The 23,797-nt window shown below is 43.6% G+C and overlaps 1 protein-coding gene across 2 annotated transcripts in view; it reads right to left on the bottom strand.

The window, feature by feature from the left end:
* Positions 1-712: 712 nt before the first annotated feature.
* Positions 713-23,797, bottom strand: part of COL5A1 (collagen type V alpha 1 chain) — a 245,806-nt gene continuing 222,721 nt past the window's right edge. Inside the window, exons 58-66 of one of the 2 annotated variants that reach the window (XM_037879482.2) lie at positions 23,612-23,719; positions 22,894-22,947; positions 22,373-22,408; positions 21,409-21,462; positions 20,606-20,864; positions 19,572-19,684; positions 17,227-17,295; positions 10,817-11,050; positions 713-3,534 (exon numbers count right to left, since the gene is read on the bottom strand). In XM_037879482.2, coding sequence (XP_037735410.1) covers positions 3,388-3,534; positions 10,817-11,050; positions 17,227-17,295; positions 19,572-19,684; positions 20,606-20,864; positions 21,409-21,462; positions 22,373-22,408; positions 22,894-22,947; positions 23,612-23,719 — 1,074 coding nt within the window. In that variant the 3' untranslated portion in view covers positions 713-3,387. Of the gene's footprint in view, positions 3,535-10,816; positions 11,051-17,102; positions 17,172-17,226; positions 17,296-19,571; positions 19,685-20,605; positions 20,865-21,408; positions 21,463-22,372; positions 22,409-22,893; positions 22,948-23,611; positions 23,720-23,797 lie in introns of both variants that reach the window. The other variant, XM_037879483.2, reaches the window with a different exon arrangement.

Raw genomic sequence — 23,797 nt, 5'->3', positions numbered from 1 at the left:
TGGCTATGGGCCAATCTTATGGCCAGGTTAGTTAGGAACCCAGGCAGTTTTGAAAATCCTACCAGGCACCTAACTGCATCTTTAGGTGCCTAAATACCTTTTGTTAAATCAGGCCCTGTACCAGATATTAAACAAATGCAGCACTTGAGGTAAGCCAGGCCCTCCTTCATCCTCTGCAAAGCACCTAGTACATTTCTGGGGTACTATAATTAATAGAATAACAGCCAATAGGCCATACTGCCACCTTAGCAAAGTACTACCATCTGAAATGCCTCATGTTGTCTTCTCCGACTGTTGGGTCACTTTCAGCTCGGCAAAAAAATATTGGACGTCTGGAATTCCAAATGATCTCTCTGATGAGCTTGATTTTCTATTTTACAGCATATATTATTGTGAGCCCTCTTCCACTCCTCTGCTGAACTCCTCACACTTCACTGAGCAGAAGGGTGTGTGGGGAAATCATGCTGTACTTCAAGAAGACATTCACATCACGTTGGGTTAGGTGGAAACAGTAAACTTGATTTATTGAAAAAATCTATTACATTTATTCCTTTATTACACAGGTTTAAAATATTTAAAAATACCTCTTACGGGCATTACACTGAAATTTTATGACATGTTTATTGGACTTTGAAGAAATGTACAATGTGTCATTTGACAGTATATTTTTAAAAAAGGGCCTTATGCACTAAAAACTTTTTTTTTCCATAGGTTTTATTTTTCTTATCAACATTTGTTCAAGTCATATATATATTAAAGGGTGGGGGAAATAAAATTACACAAAAAGAAAGTCTGCAAATACAAGAAGTAATTTTATTGCAATATACCATAGCTAAGTGGTCGGGGGGAATTGGAAGAGTTTGAACTTCAGTACAATTACAACACTTTGTAGTATTCAACAGAGGAATTTAAGAAAAAGCAAAGACATGAAATTAAAAAAAAAAAAAGCTCCCTTGATGAGAATTCATAACAGAATCACATGACCTAGACAGAATCACCGGTGTGTGTGTAACTCTATATGGCTTTTTTTATTGAAGAGATGAATGCGCAACAGGTTTGAGATTCCCACTTGTTCGATTGGAATCTGAATTCTGATCTATAATACATAGATGTGATTGCACTGCCTTGCTGGTTTTATATGTGATTTCCTTGGATAGCACCTTTTATTCCTAACTGGAAAAAAACAAGGATACGTTTACACCGGCTCTCACGGAATGAAAAGCACCGCAACCCATTGCAATGTCACAGCTTCTTGTTTATTCCCCTCGCACTGCGACTGACTGACGGTCTCGGCATGCTTTGCTTACCTCCCTTGGATCAAATTTTTCTTTCCTTTGCTTAGGATGGGGGGTGAGGGGAAAGGACATCATATATAGGCTTCTATTCACAGTAAATGTGATGTCATTTCCTTTACCATGATACATCCCCCCTTGGCTGAAGCACACGGCCATACCCCAGGCCAAATAATCGCCTGTAATATTTGTTTTCCAGCAGTGACCCAAACGAGAAAACAGTTGGGGAAAACCAATATATCTGCAGGTTGCAATCTGAATTGCCTAATGCTACGTGAAGAGCCTTCCTGCCAGCCATGTGGGAAGACAAAGGAAATTTGCACATTCTCCTCTCTCTCTTTTGCTCTCTGAGCTGTTTTGTCGGCAATTACAGCTGAGGCAGCAAACAAGAAAGACAATTGGGCAGTTTCATCTTCACTTCAGTACATTGAACAAATACATAAATTAGCACCACAAAAATTCAGCGACTGAGTACAATCTGGCATAATTACCACCATATAAAGTGTATGAATGTTCTTAAAAACAACAACAAAACAAGTAAGCACATTTAATACTTTCTACATGGGCCATATAAGCTACCAACTTAATACACTTAAAGAAAAGAAGCAGCTCTTCTACATAACAAATATGAGGGTAGCATGCATTTATATCAAAGACTGTAGCAAACATTTGCAGTCTGTGTTGAAAGTGGCTAAAGCAAAGAACGCTGGGAGATTGGTCAATGGCAGGGGATCACCAGTGTTGTATTAGTTAGTAAAATAGATAGCACCACAAAGAGAAATGTAAAAATAAAAAGCACCTTTTTTTTTTAATTTTATTTTTAAGGGGGGGGGGAAGCGGATTTCCCTGCCATGTGCAATCTGCCATTTGGAATGGAATTAAAACAATAAAGAAAAAAAAATCAAGGTGAGTGTACAAAAAGGCAAAGAACCAGACGGGACTCTGATTTTCCAAATCAGGGTTTTACAAACAGGGCTCTCAGAAAGTGGCACAAAATATATATTTAATTTTGCATCAAAACTTCTCCATCTAAGTTGTGTGACTTTTAAAATGATCTTGAAATTCATTTGTGGGTGTGGACTGATCACTGCTAATTTGGGCCCTGATCCTGCCAACACTTATGTACATTCTTAACTTTAAGCACAAGTAGTTCCCTTGATTACGGACATACTTAAGGATGTGCTGTAGGTGTTGGCAAGATCCTTGACGTGGACACAAACAACAGAAGTAACCTTAACTGCTCTCCTTTCTAGGTTGTTTGTTTGTGTGGGGTGCTGGTGAGAAAGGTTGTTCTTTTACTGCAGACAGGGTCACATGCATGTTTGGAAGCCAAAAACATTTAACATTTAAAATAATATACAATACAAATATTTACTTACAAACATACAAAAATATAAGCACCTTTAATACATGGTAAGGAGATGTACAGAGTGACTTTACACTGTCAAATTCACTGATCTGGGTTGTTAATTTTTGTGAAAATAATTAAATGGAGAAACTAAACATTCTGGAAAGGACCATTTAAGTCTAATTTATGGGCTTGATCCAAAGCCCACTGAAATCAACAGAAAGGCGATCCTTGACTTCAATGGGGACTGGATCAGGCCCGGAATTCTCACATGATTTCAAGGTCAAGTTGAAAACATAGTTTCAAGTTTTTCTTTTAAAAAAAAAAATCCATAAACAAGCACTTGCTGTAGTTTCATGGCAAGAAAGTCTTTGACCTGTGCTAATTTCTGTGCATCCGAGTGGAGGAAGTTGAGTCCGCCGGTGGTCGTGAAAAGGAGCATGCAGAAAAATGTACTGTAGCCCTTGACCGGTTTGGAAGGTTGCTTTGCCACCCGTGGTGTGTTTAGGTCATGTGATTCTGAGCCTGCCGTGGGAATGGTTCTCCCTCCCTTTGGTGTGGATTCGGTAGGCGTGGGCGCAGTGGCGCAGTGGAACTCAGGCAAAACAAGAAACAAAACAAAACCCCGCCCAAAAATTTTAACCCATCACTGTCCAGTTTCAGCACGTGCATGTGACAATTTTTTTTTTAAATGGCGCAATGAGGTTACGCGGTTGCTCATTTGGAGACTCGTTTCCAGGTGGCTCCTTAGCCCATGAAGCAAGCTGGTCCCACCTCGAATCCAAATTTCTGTGACGCTTCTCCGAAGTCATTGAACAGGATGTCAACGATAGGTACTTGCTCTACTTTGGGTGTGTTGACCTCCAGGATAGTCTTTTGATAGCCTTTCTTTGTCTAATAAGAGGGAAGGGGGGATAAAAAAAAAGGAACTCAGATGAGCTAATAGTGTCATTAATACTAAATGACAGGTTTCAGAGGAGCAGCCGTGTGAGTCTGTATTCGCAAAGAGAAAAGGAGGACTTGTGGCACCTTAGAGACTAACCAATTTATTTGAGCATAAGCTTTCGTGAGCTACAGCTCACTTCATCGGATGCATAAAAGTGGAAAATGCAGTGAAGATGTTTTTATAATAGGAAAAACCTGTTTCCCTTCGTTTTTTCCTACCCCTCCCCCCTTCCTCAGACGTTCTTGTTAAACCCTGGATTTGTGCTGGAAATGGCCTACCTTGATTATCATACACATTGTAAGGAGAGTGATCACTTTAGATAAGCTATTACCAGCAGGAGAGTTGGGTGGGGGGAGAGAAAACCTGGATTTGTGCTGGAAATGGCCCACCTTGATTATCATACACATTGTAAGGAGAGTGATCACTTAAGATGAGCTATTACCAGCAGAAGAGTGGGGTGGGGGAAGAGAAAACCTTTTGAAGTGATAAACACCCATTTTTTCATGATCTGTGTGTATAAAAACATCCTCACTGCATTTTCTACTTTTATGCATCCGATGAAGTGAGCTGTAGCTCATGAAAGCTTATGCTCAAATAAATTGGTTAGTCTCTAAGGTGCCACAAGTACTCTTTTTCTTTTTATTAATACTAAAGTAAACCCAAGTGTATGAATGAGCCTCATGGTAATCGTAAGCCATACTGCGTGGCTTACCCGGCACATGATGATGATTGTACCAAATTCAGCCCAGATATAAGCAGGTGGAATTCCACCAAGTAAATGCAGCCGCACCTGCTTGCAGCAGGAATGAACTGGGCCCAGTGTCTGAATGCAGTACAGTAATACAATTGCTCTGCTGAGTACATTTGTGCCTCCAATGGAAACAAATATCATGGCAGTAAATAGCTAAGTGTGCATTTGTACCAACCTATCAGCAAATAAAATATTTTAACTATTGTGCCATACGATGACATTACAGGGATAATAGTGCATATTATTGTCATACATATTATACTACTGACATGCCATGAAATAATGTAAAAATAAAAATATAAAACGAAAAAGCCACAAAACTCAAAGTGTAATTCTGAAATCTGAAATTTCAAAATGAAAAATTTTTTTAAAACACTTTTTTCCCCAGAACTTTTGGTTTATGGGAAATTTCAAAACTATTTGGATTTGTTCCAAACTGGAATGAAAATAAATTTCAAAGTGACAAAATTTCACACAAACTGGGCAGTCCAAGTTTTGACCAGCTCTAGTTAGGATCTCTCTACTCCAGGCCAGAAGAAGCCATGAAGATTGCCTCATCCAGCACCGGACAAGCGTAGAGGTTAAAATAGGAAATGAGAAGGAATGGTTAACATAGGGGGGAAACTGGAATATGGACGACACATAAGGAGTGGGGGAGGTGAAAAACAAAGCAGTGAACACTGACTCAGGCCAAGATTTTCAGAAATGACTCATGATTCTGTGCCTCCATTTTTGGGAGGTCCCCACGAAAGAAACCTTAAAGGACCCGATTTGCAGAAAGTGTTGAGCATCCTTGTCCGTCAACCAAAAAGAGAGGCAACCCAGTTTCAAAAATCTTTGGCCAGACTGTGGGGATTCTTTGCAGTTGCGCTGTGGATTATTTCTACGGAGGTTAAACTGAGCACATTCTAAAAGGGAAAAGGGGCCAGGCTATTCACCAGCTCCAAGACTCATTAATAGAATGACCCCTACCCTGAATATATATGTTCCACTGTCCTTGACACACACAATTGTATGGGGCGATTCATTCCCATTCAACAAAAACGGGGAGCGGTTACTGTCATGAAAAATGACTCTGGAGAAGCATAAGCAGCCGCTGAGTGCATGCAGAGACGTTACCCCAGTCTTCAGCACGTACCAGGGCTGGGAAAGGAGACTAGTAAAATTGTTGTGGCTGCAGTATTGTTGTTTTAACTCCCTGAGGATGCTCGTGGGATGTTGAGCAAATGTGTGCAATTTAATTGAAATGTATTAGTTTGACTATTATCCAAGCGCAACAAAAAAAGACCACATTTAAAGTCTGATGGAATTCGCAAGGTGATGTTGTCTTTTTATCATGCCTGCTGGCCACACAGTTATTTCCGAAATATAAATAATTATCAGAGGGGCAGAAGTGCACCCACGGGCATACAAAACTGCACAGACCAGTGAATTTATGGAGGGGCTTTTTTTGGCTCTACCGTATCCTCTGATTCATGTGTCTCGGAAGGACAGGCTATATCACAGCAACCAAAAAAGGGCTATAAGACCAGTGAAAACACATTCAAATAATGGCCCAAACATTAGCACTGGAATTCCTTTGGTATTCGCTGTAACAGAATGAATCATGGCAGGAGTGTGCATTTGATCAGCTTCCACAGGAACTCTGCAGCAAGGCCACATTGCTTAGAGAGCCATTATTGCTAGGACCCAATCCTTGCTGGCCTAACTCTGGCAAAAATTGTATTTAAGAACTTGGGGGCTTTGCCTTAGCAAGCCTGTGGCCTGTTTCTGCAAGGAATGGAGTGCCCTCAACTCCCATTGAAATCAATGTGCATTGAGGGTTCCTAGTGCTGTGCAGGATGAAATTCACCCTGTGCAGAAGATGACCACAAGTTCATGCACCATTTAAAGCCTGACAGGTGTGTAGACTGTGTCCTGGCTCCCTGCACCCGCAGATACCCAGGGACTGGCTGGCTCTGACATGAGTGGCTGAATAGCAGCCACGGCACTTAGGTTCAGATGGATGGATTTGGAAATGGTGGATGTTGCAGAGCAGGAGTGACATTCCCAAGCCCGAGTCATGAAGACTAAGCAAATTCACCAAATCCAGACCAACAGGCTACGTCTACATGGCAGCACGCAGGGCTCGTGCAGCTCCATGCCACAGTGAAAGGATGTGGCACGGGGAAGGCAGTGGGGAAAGGCTCTGAGCTCCCTGCTGCTGGAGACTTTCACGGGGGTGGGTGAGGGAAGGCTCTGGCAGGAAGGAGGCAGCGGGACGCTATCCTTCTAAAAACAGCGGCGTGGACGTAGGAGGCATTGCTTGGGCGCGTAGAGAGCCGTGTAGGGTCTGTACTCTGGGGAGCGAGGTGTGTAGGGCACACTACTCGACTTACCAAAGCTCGGCCTCCCTGTCTATGCTGCCAGCTATACCTGTGCGAGTTGGGTGTGCACTGTGCGTCCTCTTTAGGCCTCCATAGGTGTAGATGTATATTTAGAGTGCAAGGTCTCTGGGGCAGGGACCATGTCCGCCCCATCGGCCAGGAGCCTAGCGCACCTCTGGGCGCGGAACAAGTCATAAATAACATGTTATAATAATCTTTGCTGTAGGTGGAGCCTGAGAAGCTGAAAAAAGAATGGGGCCAGGTGCCTGGTTGGAGTAAACTGACATAGTCGCACTGAAGTCAGGGGAGCCTGGCGATTTACACCGGCTCAGGATCCGGCCCATTCTGTTTTGACTAGTTTCTCTTTTTTGCACTCTTTTCAAGTACGGTAGCATAGCACAATTTAATCTGAGACTTAACCTTTGAAGACCCATCTCTCCAGGGGCTGTGTGGTCCAATGGATAGGCCACATAACTGGGACTCAGAAGACTCAGGTTCGATTCCTGACTCTGCGACTGTCTTGCTTTATGACCTTGGGCAAGTCACTTTACCTCTCTGTGCCCATTTCTGTTCCCACAATTTGTCTATTTAGACTGTAAGCTCTTTGGGCGGGCGAGTGTCTCTTAGTGCCTGTGTAGCGGCTAGCACAATAAATCCTCAATCTCATTCAGAGTCTCTAGGTGCTACTGCAGTGGTAACGATAGCCACCAGTCACAATCCCGTGTGCTCTTGCTGTTCATTCAGCCCCATATTCTTCCATTTGTGACATCCAAACGGATTGCTCTAATAACAGGTTATGTTACAGTTTCTGGTAACGAACAACAACAGAGGCAAATAAACTCTTAAGAGGGCCTGTTTTCCTGCAAATATCCGCAGCTACAGAAAGAACACGGGAACAGGAATGTAGAAAACGGAGGCCACCCGAGCAAAATAATTTCTAACCGTAATGTTTTTCATCAAGCATATGGACTTTTAAATCCGGGATGCATGCTCTTCCAGCTTCCCTGAGACTTAGTACGGAAAGGTGAGATGGGGGGTGATTTTTCTAAGGCACATCATATTGTCAAGAGATATGAAATACTTGAGAATAAACTTCCTCATGTGGCTTCTGAGTGTTTTCAGCTATGGGATGAGCACTCTTCATCTCTCTGCAGCAGCATTAAGAGAATGAGTGACTCTAATTGAATTTTCCCTCCATGCTTCTGTAACAAAAACACTCCGGCTTCCAAATGGAGTTCGACTTAATCTCTTAAATTCTATTAAGGGTTCACTCCCTTAGACGTCTCAATATTTTCTTTTTTTCTTTTAGTCCTGTGGATTTTGATCATCCCAGTGGCGGGAGGAGAGGTTTTGCATATGTCCGAGCCTTAGGAACCTGGGTCCCAGCATGAACTGAATTGGCAAACATTACACCAATTTTTCCAGACAGGTAGCTGCAATTTTCAAAAGGGCTCAGTGCCTAAAACTAGATTCCAGATTTTCAGAGGCGCTCAGCTCCCAGTTAGGTTCAAAAATACAGGATGGTTAGCACCTTTGAAAATCTGGCCCTTATTTAGACTCATAGAATATCAGGGTTGGAAGGGACCTCAGGAGGTCATCTAGTCCAACCCCCTGCTCAAAGCAGGACCAATCCCCAACTAAATCATCCCAGCCAGGGCTTTGTCAAGCCTGACCTTAAAAACTTCTAAGGAAGGAGATTCCACTACCTCCCTAGGTAATGCATTCCAGTGTTTCACCACCCTCCTAGTGAAAATTTTTTTCCTAATATCCAACCTAAACCTCCTCCACTGCAATTTGAGACCATTACTCCGCATTCTGTCATCCGCTACCACTGAGAACAGCCTAGATCCATCCTCTTTGGAACCCCCTTTCAGGTAGTTGAAAGCAGCTATCAAATCCCCCCTCATTCTTCTCTTCCGCAGTCTAAACAATCCCAGTTCCCTCAGCCTCTCCTCATAAGTCATGTGTTCCAGTTCCCTAATCATTTTTGTTGCCCTCCGCTGGATGTTTTCCAATTTTTCCACATCCTTCTTGCAGTGTGGGGCCCAAAACTGGACACAGTACTCCAGATGAGGCCTCAACAATGTCGAACAGAGGGGAACGATCACGTCCCTCGATCTGCTGGCAATGCCCCTACATATACATCCCAAAATGCCATTGGCCTTCTTGGCAACAACAGCACACTGTTGACTCATATCCAGCTTCTCGTCCACTGAAACCCCTAGGTCCTTTTCTGCAGAACTGCTGCCTAGCCATTCGGTCCCTAGTCTGTAGCGGTGCTTTGGATTCTTCCGTCCTAAGTGCAGGACTCTGCACTTGTCCTTCTTGAATCTCATCAGATTTCTTTTGGCCCAATCCTCTAATTTGTCTAGGGCCCTCTGTATCATATCCCTCCCCTCCAGCGTATCTACTTCTCCTCCCAGTTTAGTGTCACCTGCAAACTTGCTGAGGGTGCAATCCACACCATCCTCCAGATCATTAATGAAGATATTGAACAAAACTGGCCCCAGGACCGACCCTTGGGGCACTCCACTTGATACCAGCTGCCAACTAGACATGGAGCCATTGATCACTACCTGTTGAGCCCGACAATCTAGCCAGCTTTCTATCCACCTTATCGTTCATTCATCCAGCCCATACGTCTTTAACTTGTTGGCAAGAATACTGTGGGAGACCGTATCAAAAGCTTTGTAAAGTCAAGGAACAACACGTCCACTGCTTTAGCTACCAAAGAAAGAGCTGAGATTTTAAAAATTTGGCCTGAATTTTTTGGGTAGTGAAACTTAAAAATCTGGCCTGAACTCTTGAAAATCAGGCCCTTAGAATCTAAGATGAGCCTGCAAAATATGTGCAAATGCAAATCCCACAATTACATGCACAAACGGCAAAACTGCATACCTACTTCTGGGTGAATCACAACTCAATTTACTTGCACCAATACCTGCTTATATACAAATGCAGGCAAGGTGCGTGCTATTTTTGTGGTTAAATTTAGGCATCTATATTTCCAATTCTTGTCTCCAGTGGAAATTTTGCCTCCATGATCTCTCTCCCTAAGGTACTTCAATGATCCCTATTAAAATAGTTTTGGAACACCTCACAATCTTTTACTTATTACTGCTATTATCCCCATTTTACAGATGGGATACTGACACCCAGAGAAACTTGTTCCTGATCACACAGGGTGCCTGGTCACACAGGGTGCCATGATAGAGCAGGGAACTGAACTTAAGTCTCATATGTCCCAGGCTAGTTCCCCAACCACTGGAATCATCCTTCCTACAGGATTAGGCCTTGTGTAGGATTGCCCTATAACCAGGGGAAAGGCTTCAAGCATTGAGCAAACTGAACCCTCGCTTCCTAGATCCTTTGTCAATTTTAAGAATGAAGTCATGCAGTTGAGGTACATGGTAACACAATCCTTTTAAATCAGGAGGCTGATCAAACATCACCAGGCTTGCATGCTTCAGATGTACAAATCCATCACAATACCACCCCCCACTCTGGGAAGCTGGCTCTGGTTTTTCGACTGCATGCTCCCAAACCCCAGCCTTTCAGGATAGATTTACAGACTTCACTCCTCTGTGGAATCATACCATTGTGTAACTATAAAATAAACTGCTTCCAAAATACTTAATTAAAGAAGACTTGAAAGACTTCTATGTGGTAGGTACGTAATTATTGTCCCCTTTACAGATAAGTAAACTGAGTCATTGAGAGGTTAAGGTGAAAATACTCAGAAGTGGCCACCCATTTTAAGCACCTTGCTTTTAGGTGCCCAAAAAGAAACACTGAGAACTCAGCATAGGTACTGAGAACTCCCCCTCCTAACTGAAGACAGTGGAAACTAACTTCTCAGCACCTGTAAAACATCAGGTTCCAAGTCTTCCAAGTTGGGAACCAAAAAACGGAAGCAACCAAAATCAGGGGACACTCGAAAATTTTTGAAGTGACTTCCCCCAAAATCATACGCTGAGTAAGTGGCAGAGCTAAGGAAGAAAAAGCCCTGAGTCTTGACTGACACCCCCGCAGCTCTAGTTACTAAGCCAGACTGCCTGTGGTTTGTGTGTAGAAGCTCCTCCTATGCCTAACTCTGTCAGCGTGTATACTTACTGCACAACCGTCTAGGACAGCCCTTATGTAAGGGTTGTTGTCGTAGGACATCTCCTCATCGTTGGAGCCCAGGAAGCGGATGGCTTTGTCGTAGCTGCCTGTGGTGGCATCCTGCCATGCTACAGACTGGTAGCAATTATAGGTGATGTTCTGGTTTGCGGAGGCGCTCAAGAGCCTCAGGAAAGTCATCTGCACCACTCCGATGGGATTGCCGTCCGAATCCACGTAGGAAAGCTGAGAGAAATGGAAAACAGAGAAGGGGAAATGCTAGGCAGTGATGTGAAACATGCCTCTGGGAAACGCAACAGATACAGAATTATGGACTCAAAAATGCTCCGTGGGAGAGTTCATCTCTTCATGGAAAATCGATACCTGTCATTAGCATGCCACCATCCCTGTCATCTCTACCCATTCTTATCAGCATCCTGTCAATGGACACTTGCACTCCACTGCAGCTGGCATACATGTCACAGACGAGACAGTCCCTTTGTCTGGGTGGTTAGGACTTCATTTCACACACACCCAGCCATTTGCACAAGACCGTTACCGACCAATGAAAAGGTCAAATTATAGGCCCCTGCTACGTTATGACTTTCTATTACAGGACCGTCGCCATGGTTTTGCTGCCATTGCTTGGATGCCAGCCATCCCTGCTGCTCTGAAGGGAATTTTCTTTCTCCTGCTGATTCTGGGCCATCTGTGAATAAAAAAAACTAAGGCAAAAGTGGGGCATACGGTCAAGGGGAGATAAGTCTCCAGGACTTCCATCCTGTTGGAAAAACATGGAAATAATGGGTGAGGTCCGGTTCTAAGTAAGCTCTGATCCCACGGAAGTCATGGGGCATATTATCCTTGACTTCAATGAGAGCAGAGTTAGGCCAGCACTGAGGGCTTCAGAAAACCCTACCTTCCATCTTCTGAAAGAGTTTGCTAAAGGTAACATTGTCGACACGAATGGGGCATCTTTAGTGTTGTCTGTAGTTCGGCATGTGAGATCTTCTGATCCCGGAGGACATCTTTTGATGTATGGGCTGAGATATTTTGCCATTCATTTCGACCAGGAGCTGGTGTTCCACCATCAGATACCTTTGAAACTGATTTGCAATGTGTCATACAGATATAATATTCCTGGCGAAAGGAGCCACAGTCCTGTTCATGGCTAGGTATGCGTTCTCTTCCTCTGCATGTGCTAGTTTATGGTATGTATGCAGAGGTTCTGCCGGGGGATCCTTCCAAAGCCTTTGACAACTCAGCGTTCAAGGCCCTGTCATCTGCTAAATTTGAGGGTGGAAGGATTTAAAAATATTAAGCTTTCACCTCTTGTTTAGCCTAATGCTGGAACTTCTTCCACCAAACTAGCAGCACCAGGCCTGGACACTAGGAAGGGTGGTTTGGCCTTTGAGTAAATGATAAATCCACTATACATTTCAGCAGGGACTCAAGAAACTGAGCCTTTCAATAGACTCCTCGTTTTCATGGCTGAGACACCTTTACATTTCCAGTGCTGCTGAGACTCCCAGAGAATGGCACTGAAACACCAACAGCTGCCAAGTTGAATGCACCAAGAAACCTGGTTATTTGCTATTACTGCCAGCAGCATTTGTGCAAGAAAAGGATCAGAATCTGAAAGAGGCACAATTGTAGCACTAGTAAGGAACAATAGTGAGGATTGGGCAGGCATATGGGGGTATAGGCAGATGACAGCAGATAGAGGATCCCTGAGGGTGGTAAGATTGGACAAGGTGAGTGGGCGGAAGAGGGGGAAGGGAGAAACAGAGGTTATTTGGGGAGCAAGGAGAGAGAGAGGGAGATACAGAGTGACACTAGCAAGATGCATAGGGCCTAGAGAAGAGACAGGCAAAGCCACTGAACTCTGGTGGGGAACAACACCCAGTCAAGGAGCCTATCGGTTTGCAATTTTTAAAACCTTTTACTGCATGCCATGAAATCTATGGCAATGCATTTACTCTTTCCCATTCCTTCCCTATTCCATGTAAAGGTATGAAAATCACCTTCTCTCCCCTTATGGTGTATTATATATCTTTTGCAATACACAGCTATGTGAAATCCTCTACAGCTCCTTACAACTCAGACCCTTTGATGGACCTGAAAGCAATACTGCTCTGGAAGGCTTTTCATCTGCAGCTGGAACCTCATCCTGTAGGCTATCAAAGGCCAGATGAGCGAATGCATAATATACCCATTCCAGTGTGGTTTTAAACTAATTATACAGAGACAGCATCTGCTGTCATGGCCAAGCCAGGAGAGCTGACACTTACAAATGTGATCTATCGACAGTCGCTTCCTTTTGAAATAATCTGGAGAAAAATTCAGACACGCAAACAGTGCAGTGTTCCTTGTGGTGTCATCAAACTTCAAGGTACAGTACACACTGCAAACAGTCGGAGAGATTCACAGCCGAACAATAAAATCAGCAGCAATAGGTAATAATAATAATAAATAATAACAACAACAACAATAATAATATATACACATACTTATACCAACCGGTTCTGGTGTCAGGATCCCATTGCGCATCTCCTCCTGAGTGTTAAACATGACTGAACAGGAGAAAGCCATGCATGCCAGATGAGAAAATATGAGTGAGCCACCAGGATATAGAAGGAGATGAACACATGTGCTAACTGCCCAGCACCTGTTCAGGGGCACACAGAGCTGACAGGCATCGCCCAATTCCACCAGGTCTCTCTTTTTTTTAAGCTGTGTTTGACCTTGGCATCCAATATCCCTTTGAAGTGGGCAGAGATGTGGTTCTTAGATGCTGCACTAGGGTCCGGCCTTGAAGCCTTTCAGCTGGAGCCAATGGGGTGAGTTATGTGCAGAAGAATTGCTCGTGGAAGCGTGGCTTTGCAGAATTAGTCCCTTCCTTATCTATGCATTACAATAACAATTCATGATGGATGCCATATGGCAATAAATGATTATAGGCTTGGATAGGTATGAAGCATAATTAGCTCTAATAGGAGTCATACACACATGCCAGGGCTGGAGTGCACACCCCAGAAGAAAAGATCTGCAATCTATTTACTTTTTTAACTGTGCCCATCACTGAGAAGTGGTAGGAATTAACTTGGTCATCTGTCTGTATTTCACTGGTATTAACCAGTGGGTAAGAGATAATGGCATGGAAACATCACACCAGATGATTTTTCTGTTTATTACGTTAATGTCCTTTTTGATCTGTGGGGTTCTACAAACTGTCCCAAAAGAAAGGCCAACATTTTTAAGAGTGGGCACTTCAATTCCTGTTCAGCCACCTAAATAAGTGTCCTGAGATTTCAGCGGTACTGAGAACCACCAGCTTCCATTCACAGCCCCTGGAGAGTCTTTCCATTCCTTTCAACAGCCTTTGGCTCAAACTCCCAGTGTCCAGTGTGTCTGGGATGTGCAGACAGGCACTCAATCCATGGAGATCTAGCTATGGACTTTAACAAAAGCAGGACTGGATGCTTATAAGAGACCCACCAAATTCATTTACATTTTTCACCTAAGTCAGGATTTCAATTTCCAGTCAAAGTGCACTAACTCCCTCCACTTACCAGTACCAGCATTCTGTTCCATCCATTTTTCTGACATTGGCTGTGTTCTTAGAATCAAAGCATTGTTTTTATGGGTCACATGTTTAACCCTGGGGTATTCCATTGACAAATATCTTCTAGGTGCTGGGGGCTCTTTTCAAAAGAGTGGGTAGCATAGGTACAGAGCAAGAAAAAGGCAACAGAGAGAGAGATGAAACAAAGGGCTCCAAATAGCTTTGAAGTTCCTAGCAAAAAACAAAACAAAAACACCCCATAACTGAAATTTTAGACTGGCTATTCAGCCCTTAAAGTGAGTGGCTAATACTCAATGGACTGAACAAAAAAACACCAGTAAAACAGATACAGATATTAATTAGTGAAGTATTTTGAAATTAAGTCATGAGAAATTGCCCCTCCCCTTCAAGATGCTTAAGAGGCTGAAGTGCTGGTTTTAAGCCCCTCTGTGACACGTTCAAAATACAACACCGCTGTTTGGGGTGTGCGCTGCAGGAACAGCTATGGAAGCCGTTGCTCTCTCATGGACAGAATCAGAGTGTTCAGCGCTTAGTGACAAAGAATATGGCTTGAGAAAATAAGGCAGTGTCTTTGTTTATTGGTTGGTTTTTAAGGTGGAAGTTTGATGTGTACTGCAGCAAAACTCTGCAGAGGAAGTTCCAGGAGGCCCACGCAGCCCGAGCAGGCTGACTCTGTGTGTGAGGAAGGAAGGGGGGAGGGAGAGCTCAGTGGCTTGAGCATTGGCCTGCTAAACCCAGGGTTGTGAGTTCAAACCTTGAAGGGGCCATTTAGGGATCTGGGGCAAAAATTGGGGATCGGTCCTGCTTTGAGCAGGGGGTTGGACTAGATGACCTCCTGAGGTCCCTTCCAACCCTGATATTCTAGGATTCTAAGGAGATGCTGGGTATATACAGCGGGTCAGCTCCTCCGCTAGTGCAAAACGGTGTAGCGTTAATTCAGGGGTTCTCGAACTGGGGGTCGCAAGGTTATTACACTGGGGGGTCGTGAGCTGTCAGCCTCCACTCCAAACCCTGCTTCACCTCCAGCATTTATAATAGCGTTAAATATTTTTAATTTGTAAGGGCAGGGGGTCGCACTCAGAGACTTTCTGTGTGAAAGGGGTCACCAGGACAAAAGTTTGAGAACCACTGCTCTAATTACTCCGGTGGTGCTGAGGATCTGGCCCAGTGTGTATTCTTTTCTTCCCAAATCCCACTGATTTCCACAGAGCTCATTACTTGCTTGTTCACAAGTCCAAACGGACCTGAGATTCGTTCAGGAGCTCTCTGTTCTTTGAAGGGCCCTGTTCATGCTAATAATTCCACAATGAAACCTACAAACATAGTTTATGGACCCTTGGATACTGTTCTGTATTTCCATAAAATGCAGTCATTCTACAGTAGATTTCATCTTTCCAAGAAGTGCAGCTACATCCCAGCCCCCAACACCTCTGGGGCATGTATTGCAGACCAGTGGTTCTCAACCACGGGGCCCCTGGGGGGCTGCAAGGACGTTTCAAGCGGTCCGCCAAAATAAACCAGAGAGCAGGACCCGTGCTGAACTTGCTGGGGCCCACGGCAGAAAGCCGAAGCCCGAGCCCTCCCCCACCCCATGTGGGGCTGAAGCTGCAGCCTGAGCAACAAAGCTTCGAGGGGCCCCCTGTGGTGGGGGTTCCCAGGCAGTTGCCCTGCTTGCGACCCCCTAATGCCGGCCCTGGCTTTTGAACTCCTGGATATGCAGGAAACCAGCTGCAGCACAGTCAGGCCGAGGAATTTTTAATAGCACGTTGGGGGCCTTAGGAAGAAAAAGGTCGAGAGCCCCTGTTGTAGATGTTTGTTTGTAAACTATCTGTGCTTTCCTTCTTTCCTCAATTCCTCACTTCCTTGGTTTCTCTGTTGTAGAATGGAGATATCATGAATTGTTCAACTGACAGAGATTCTTCTTCCCTTTAAAACTTTAACAGTGTCTCTAGGTCAAGTTCTAGTTCACACAGGCTTAGCGAATATGTGCGTGGTTTGAAACCCTTCTTCTTCAGTGGCTTTACTCCATTTCGCCAAGACTAATGGAGGTGGTGTGGGAAGTGGGATACTTCTGCTAGGAGAGTGTACTGAAGACAGACTCATGATGCCCTGGACTCAGCAACAATATCGGGACATGAAACTGAAGGATCTAACTCCAGTGGGTTGGCTTATTACTCTATTACATGCCACATGTGCCCTTAGAGTTGGCTGAAATACAGAAAATAATTCACAGACATTTTTGAGGGAAAAACTTCCCATTTTTCCACTGGAAAACTTCCTTGTGAAAAAAAAAAATTCTGGCCAAGTCTAGTATTCGTGTAGACCCAATCACTGCAGTATGTAAGTGTTGATCTAGGCTATAGTTAGTAGGCTTTGGTAGCACAGCGATGACTGGTTGTGATTCAGAACAGTGGCCAGTTCCAGCTGCTAGATTCGGCTATCGTACTAAAGAAGCTACCAACTCCCGTCAGAGACCCTGATCCAGCAAGGTACTCAAGCGAATGCCTAGTGTTAAGCACCTTCCCCGAAGAGAGTCATATAAATGTGCCTCCAATATCTTTTAGTCAGTGTTCCACCTTAATTTTTTTTTTTAAAGGTGTCCTATGATGGTTATTAGTCCAACATGCAGAGTGCAAACAGTTTGGCCATAACCAAAGCGGACGTGGCTGACGTGCTCAGATTCAGACTGTAGGGCCAAGGTTAGCCACTTACCAAGGAACCCCGCTTGTACTGACTATACCAGGTGGAAGGCTGCTCTTTGGGCCAACGGGCCATTTTGCTCTGTAAAATATGAGACGGGTTAAAGACCAACAGAAAGCGGTAGGGTGCCTCTTACCAGTTTACCGCGCTTGAATTCACTGAACCAGGAGCCCGGGGTTTCCTTTGGCCAAGAAGTAATTCTAGCCTAAATTGTGGGCGGGAAAGTGGGAGAGAGAAAGAGAGAAACAAAGAAAGAAAAGGTTACATTCAATTGCACATCCTGGGTCTGTCTGTCTCACTGAAACTGTCCAACTTTAACACATAGTTTCTTAAACTTTATACACTGGTCATAAAAACAGTCTGCTGAGCCCTAGGGTCCTGACAGCTTCTAAATTAGAAGGTTCATCGCTTGACATTGGGGTTAGGACATTCCACCACCGCACACAGGTATAAACTGCCTTGGTACCACCTTTCATTGCTACGAGGTTAATGATCTGTAACCTCTAGATATCTGCTGATGGAAAATTGGCAGCACATTTTGCGGGAGGATGGCAAAAAAAAAAAAAAAGAGAGAGAGACAAGTATTAGTGGAAAACGATCCATTTATCTACATGGGGATTGGTGGGGGGCAAGGATGGAAAAGCAACACCGAGAATGGAGAAGGCTGATGTTAGTCCAATGTCAAATCCAGATGTGCTGGGGCCAGGAGAGGCTAGGCTAGGCAAATTAATAAAACACCAGCATCTGCTTTGTGTGTTTGAGCACCAGTAACATGCTGTAAATGGAATGTGTAGTCCTTGGCAGGTAATGAACCAGAATACATGGTGGAGTCCCAACTGAACAGTCTGTAATGATCCAGATTGTGACCTTGATAAGGAGAAGAGTTGCCAAACCATCCTTCCTGGAGGACCCTTTACAGCTGTGAATTTGAATATTCTCTTTTCAGTCAGACCAAGGGATGTGGTTAATGGGGGAGGAGGCAGCGATAGAGTTAGTTAATATTCCCTCATTATTCCACCAGCTTCCTCATTGTTGCTTTCACTTGCTCCAAGAACAATGACTGAACTAGATGTAGGTGCTGTGGGATTATTCTCTCCTGCACAGGAGGAGAACCATAACATGAAACAGTGCATTTTTGCCATGCTGTGGATGCACTGAGACAGGATACAGTTTTCAGGCCACGCAGCGGCCCATAACAAAATAGCCACAAATACCTACGCAAGTAATTAATGTTAATGAGGTAGATAGGCTGGATTCTCCTCTCACTTATGCCATTGTATGTGTTAGAAGAATCAGTCCCACTGGGAATACTGCAATAACATTATCTACTTGCAAAGTCAACACTGTAAGAATTTTTAAAACTACAAAATCACACTCAGATTTTGATAGTTTAATAATCAATGACTGGAGAAGAACAACGGTGGTCTAACACCAAAGAGAAGAAATGTATCTTCTGTTTAAACAATCCCCAAAAGAACCCCTGGGAAATTCTGCACTGCACATCGCTTGCTCCATGCTGATGTATATTTCTAGGGGTTGAATTATCTCAGCAAGTGAACAGCTTATATCGGGGTGCACAGGAGTGATGAATCTCTCTTGTCTATACCCTAACCCAGCCTGTGAAGTCCTTCTTGATGGTACTGAGAGGATCCTTGGCAGCCACCTTGGAAGAGATCACATTTACCTAGTGGAGAAACTAAATTTAAGAGTAGGACTTTACACCTGATGATCAGCCCCATAATATAAAGCAGTTGGATATGGGGCAGGGAGGAGCACCTTACTGCAACTGAAAGACATTTAGAGAACTTGTCATGGTCAACTAGATGTGACTGGCTGAGTTACTACCGGAGGGATCCTTGGAATTATGAGGATGGGAGAGCATATCGTTGCCCGCTAACTGAACTGATTCACACCCCGTCTGTGTACCAGCTGAATGCCATGAACTGTGCTGATCCTCGGTGTGGTAGTTTGGAACACCCAAGTACCCAACATGAATAACAGGAGAAATTACAGCAGAACAACATTTCTCCACTATGTCAGAAGATTCGGTCAAAGTAGAAGAGGAACCAGCAGTGCTGAGGGACAAAACCATCAGAGTAGCAGCAACTGCTGAACTGGGGATAAAAAGAGTAGATTAAATAAACCTCATGGTGAACTACAGTAGAGACAATGATGGAGAAGTTCGTCTTTGTAAAGCAATGCGAAAAAAAAGTAAGGTATCAGCATTCATCATGCTTCAGAGACCATCAAAACCTTGCCCTAAAACAGTGTAAAAAATGCTGACTCATCCAGTGAAATGCGCTCAGTAAACATATTCCAAAACCAGTCTTGAGTCTGACATTAACAAAATGCATTGGATCTTTAATTTTTACTTTCCGTTGTTGAGGTTATCTGATCAAGGTGACTAGCTATGAATATGCACAATAGAAAACACTCCATTACCAGCTTCAGAAGAAAACTATACTGTTTGTGGGAACTTACTCCTTCAGATTTCTTATCAGGGAAGATACAGGTCTCTCCACCAGCTGTGAAGTTACAGTAAACTTTGAAAGAGTCCCTTGAACATCCTTGATTAGGATCAACCCAGTATTCACCTGGAAGTTGAGGAAAAGTGATTAGCCTATATGAAGTTAAGAATGTATCAGAACTTCCACAACTTCCTCAGGATCAAACCCAACCATTTCCATCCCAGGGATAAGATTATATTACATGTATGTGGACAGCCAACACGTTTCTCCTTATATAGTAATAGAGACCTGGATATAACAAGGCTCCACAGTCAACATGCAAAGTGCAGTAGGTGGAACAGTGTCATCATTACAAATTCAAAACTGAAACACTACTACAGTGATCCTACTGCTGCCTTTTACGCACCTGAAAAATTTCCAAATAAACGCTTCGTTAATTCCAACACCTATTCATGGCTATTGGAACAGGTGGTAGTCATAGTGTAGACAAGGCTCCAGTGGCCAGACCCACAATCTGGCTCCCAGTATATATCTATACAGTACTTCATGCTTGACACGTTGGATTTATAGTAGAACCGGTTGGATATTTTCCATCAAAACTGTGTTTCAGTGGAAAAACTGGGGTTTTGACAAAACTAAATTTTTCACGAAAAGTGTGTCTACTTCCTGTGGAAATGTTCAGTGTTTCACTGAAAAAAATGGAATGCCTGAAACACCCCCCCCATTTTTGACTTTCGGCCAAAACTGAAGTATTTTGATTCAAAATGGAGCTGTGTTGCCTCATGGGAGTTGCCGTTTGAGTGCTTTCTGCTCCCATTCTCCTCTATGGGCTAGGCTCTCCGTCCTAACTACACCTCCCAGGGTGCAACAGGGTGAGGGGCTCTTGTGACAAGCCCCTACCCCTCACCTCATGTTTGCAAGAAAATAAAAATCCTATTTTCCTACCAGCACTAAGTTGTACTAACAGGGTTTTGCAGATTTATGAACTCTGCTGGGAGCTCTTTCTGCCCCCCACCCCACTCCCCACTCACAGCCCCAAGAACCTACCATCTGGGAAGTCAGGGTGGCACAGCTGCAAGTCCTTGCAGGTACGAGCTGGGTTATGCTGAGTGCCCAAAGGATGCTTCATTTGCTCAATTTCCAGTTTCAAAGAGTTCAAGGAGCCGAAGATCTCCTCCATGCCATCCGCATAATCCATGTAGTTGTCGGTGTTTCCCTCATCAACCAGTTGGCTTGCATCAATGTTACGCCTGGTCCTCTTGGAGGACTGGATAGGCAGGGGCTGGATTACTTCCCCAGGAGGACCCTTGGTGTGAGGAAAGAACTTGCAATGTTAGCTTCATGGGGGAAACGTGAAAGGAACAGAAGAGACAGCCACAGGAACGAACATGCTGCACTAGTGACAGGAAGATTCACCGCCACAGGACACGCACACACAGGAGGTCTCAAAGGTCCATTATGGTACTAATGAAAGTCCTCAGTCACCAGTGAATTTTACTGGGCTCAGGCATTCAACCTGTGTAGTACGAGAGAGTCTGGACAAGGCATGCAGACTGCTGGGAAAGTCTTTTGGTGCTAAAAATATCCACCCTAGTTGGAAAGTCTTTCAAGAAAGATTCTTCACCTTCAGCCTGTGTGTTGAACCTTTCCACGCACACCTCTCTCCTTTTTTTTGTTCAGCCTTCTTGCCTCACCTCCCTCTCTGGTATTTCCAAGGCACCTATCTCCTCGGTATGGACTCACTGCATTCTGCCACCTTGTCAAGAACTCCCGGGGTTCCCAGGGGTATGTCGCACACTAATTCTAGCTCTCACTTCACCATACACTTCACCACAATGGGTTATACTTACGGGAGGTCCTGGTGGGCCTGGATGGCCAGATTCACCCTTTGGACCCGTTGGGCCCTGAGTGCAAAAAACAGAAGCAAGTGTGAGTGGCTCACTCAGTAAATACCAGCTGTCCATGCATGTCATTCTTCCTTTAAATTCCTTTCTGAAGGAGGGGCTCTTCCTCAGCCTCCAGCTATACCAACCACACATGGTTCTAACTAGGGTTTGTCAAAATATTTTTTTGGGGGGGATGAAAAATAGCATTTTAACCAAAATGAATATTTTTGCAGAACATTTTCATTTTGGCAGAAATTTTCTGATATTTTGCTGAAAAAACAGAAGCTGAGAAACTTTTTCAGTAAAAGTTTTTGGCAAAATGTCCATATTTTGGTTAGGATTTATGTAGGCTTTTTTTTTTCTCCCCAAAACATGAACATTTTAAACCAAAAAGGTTTTCAGAAACTGAAACAGAAATTTTAGGTTTTTGTTTGTGTAATGAATAACTGAATTTTGTGTATAGAACATACTGATAAACACATTTTTTTAAAATTTCCCCATTAAAAGTAACTGGCATTTTTCAACCAGCTATAGTTCTAACTTCACAGAGGAGGAACTGGTGACATTAAACTAACTTAATTGGGTGTTTTCCACCCATTTCTTCACTCTGTGTCACACCTACCACTTTTCCCTCCCTCTTTCACAGTCCATTTTTAAGGTCTCCATCTTTACAGCAATAGGTTTTCTTCTTACTTTCTACTGTTTTCATATTTCTGATCTTCTCAACAGTGATGTGGCAGAAAGTACAATGTGCTTAAAAGAAATATTTCCAATTATAATTTTTCATTTTAAACAGCCTGAAAGGACTGTATTTGCTAAGATAATCTTTAGCTAATTGCCTTGACTCTACTGATTTGTAATGGTGACAGTAGGTTATGCACCTAATAAAAATTCCTCAGCCTTTTAATTTTCTATTGTCTATACTTACTGATGACCCTTTAGCACCTTTTGGACCAGGGGGACCCTGAACAGAGGAAAGAGAAAAATATATCATTAGCATTGGGCAAAGAATGTGAAATCATTTCATAGTCATTTCAATTTTTCAATGAATTCACTTCAGCCATGTTTGTGCCCGTTTTCATTTTCTGCGGACATTTGAAGAGTTTGACTTTACTTGCCTATTAGTGAACATCAGAAATGTATTATTAATAATAACAAAGCACTTCAAAGTGCCTATTAGTGAACATCAGAAATGTATTATTAATAACAACAAAGCACTTCAAAGTGCTACACAAATATTGATGAACTTAGCTGCACAATACCCCGGGGAGGTGTGTATCACACAATTATCCATATTTCATGGAAGCTGAGGTACAAAGCATTTACGTGACTTGTCAAAGGTCACACATTGCAACAGTGGCAGAGCCAGAAATAGACCCCAGATTGTTTGACTTGCAGTTCTGTGCTTTTGCTGTTTGACCAAGTGGCTTTTTGATTTCAGCTACATACCGGTAATCCTGGTGGACCTGGAGGTCCAATTGGACCAGAAGGACCGGTGATACCCTAAAAAGTAAAGGCAAAATAAAGTTTATTTCAATGTATTCATGTTGGTCATCATCTACGTACCATGAGCTCAGATTTCAAATTTGGGTGCTTAGTGACTGATGACTAAGTATGGAATAAAGCCCCCATCCTGCGGACTTATCCATGCAGGTGTGAGGGTCTACACACAGAGATCACTGAACCGTCCCAGGGCCTGACTCTTTAAAAGAGCCACCTCATTTCCAGGTCTCACTTTTTTCCATTAGAGATAGGCCCAAGTTGCCCACTTCCCTGACCTTTCAGAGCACGGGGATTCAGCGTCTCTTTAGAAGGACAGGCACAAATCACTAAGACCAAAACCAGTTTTGGATCTGGAGCAGAACTTCCCTTAAACTGAATTCCTTTAAGCTGAATAACTTCCAGCTGGTGTCCATCTCTAGCTTCTATAGGTACCGTATAGTATATTTGTATAGGAAATGTCATTAAAAAGTTAGCAAAAGCACCCTGTGTCATGCTGAGATAATGCTTCTGACCAGAGAAGGCCAACTCCGCTATTAGAAAGCCACCTGATGAAAGTAACAAGGTTTTAATCCTTTAAGCCCATATGAAGGCTCAGCATCGCTTCCCAGGCACATTTAATGAAAGACTCACGAATGACTCCAAAGTGCCCCTAAAAAACACCTACCTGCTCTCCTTTAGGTCCGGATGAACCTTGGGGTCCTGGGAGACCTCTGTCACCCTTTTCTCCCTGCTCACCAGGGGGCCCAATGAGGCCAATTAAACCTGGATGACCCTAGAGAACATAAATAGCAGAGGTTAATTAAGATCAGCTGTGTCATACTCTGGAAGATGTTGAGCACCAGAAACTCCT

This window comes from Chelonia mydas, chromosome 16 (assembly GCF_015237465.2).
Source record: "Chelonia mydas isolate rCheMyd1 chromosome 16, rCheMyd1.pri.v2, whole genome shotgun sequence".
Classification (NCBI taxonomy): Eukaryota; Metazoa; Chordata; order Testudines; family Cheloniidae; genus Chelonia; species Chelonia mydas.
This window is presented reverse-complemented; position numbering and strand designations above follow the sequence as displayed.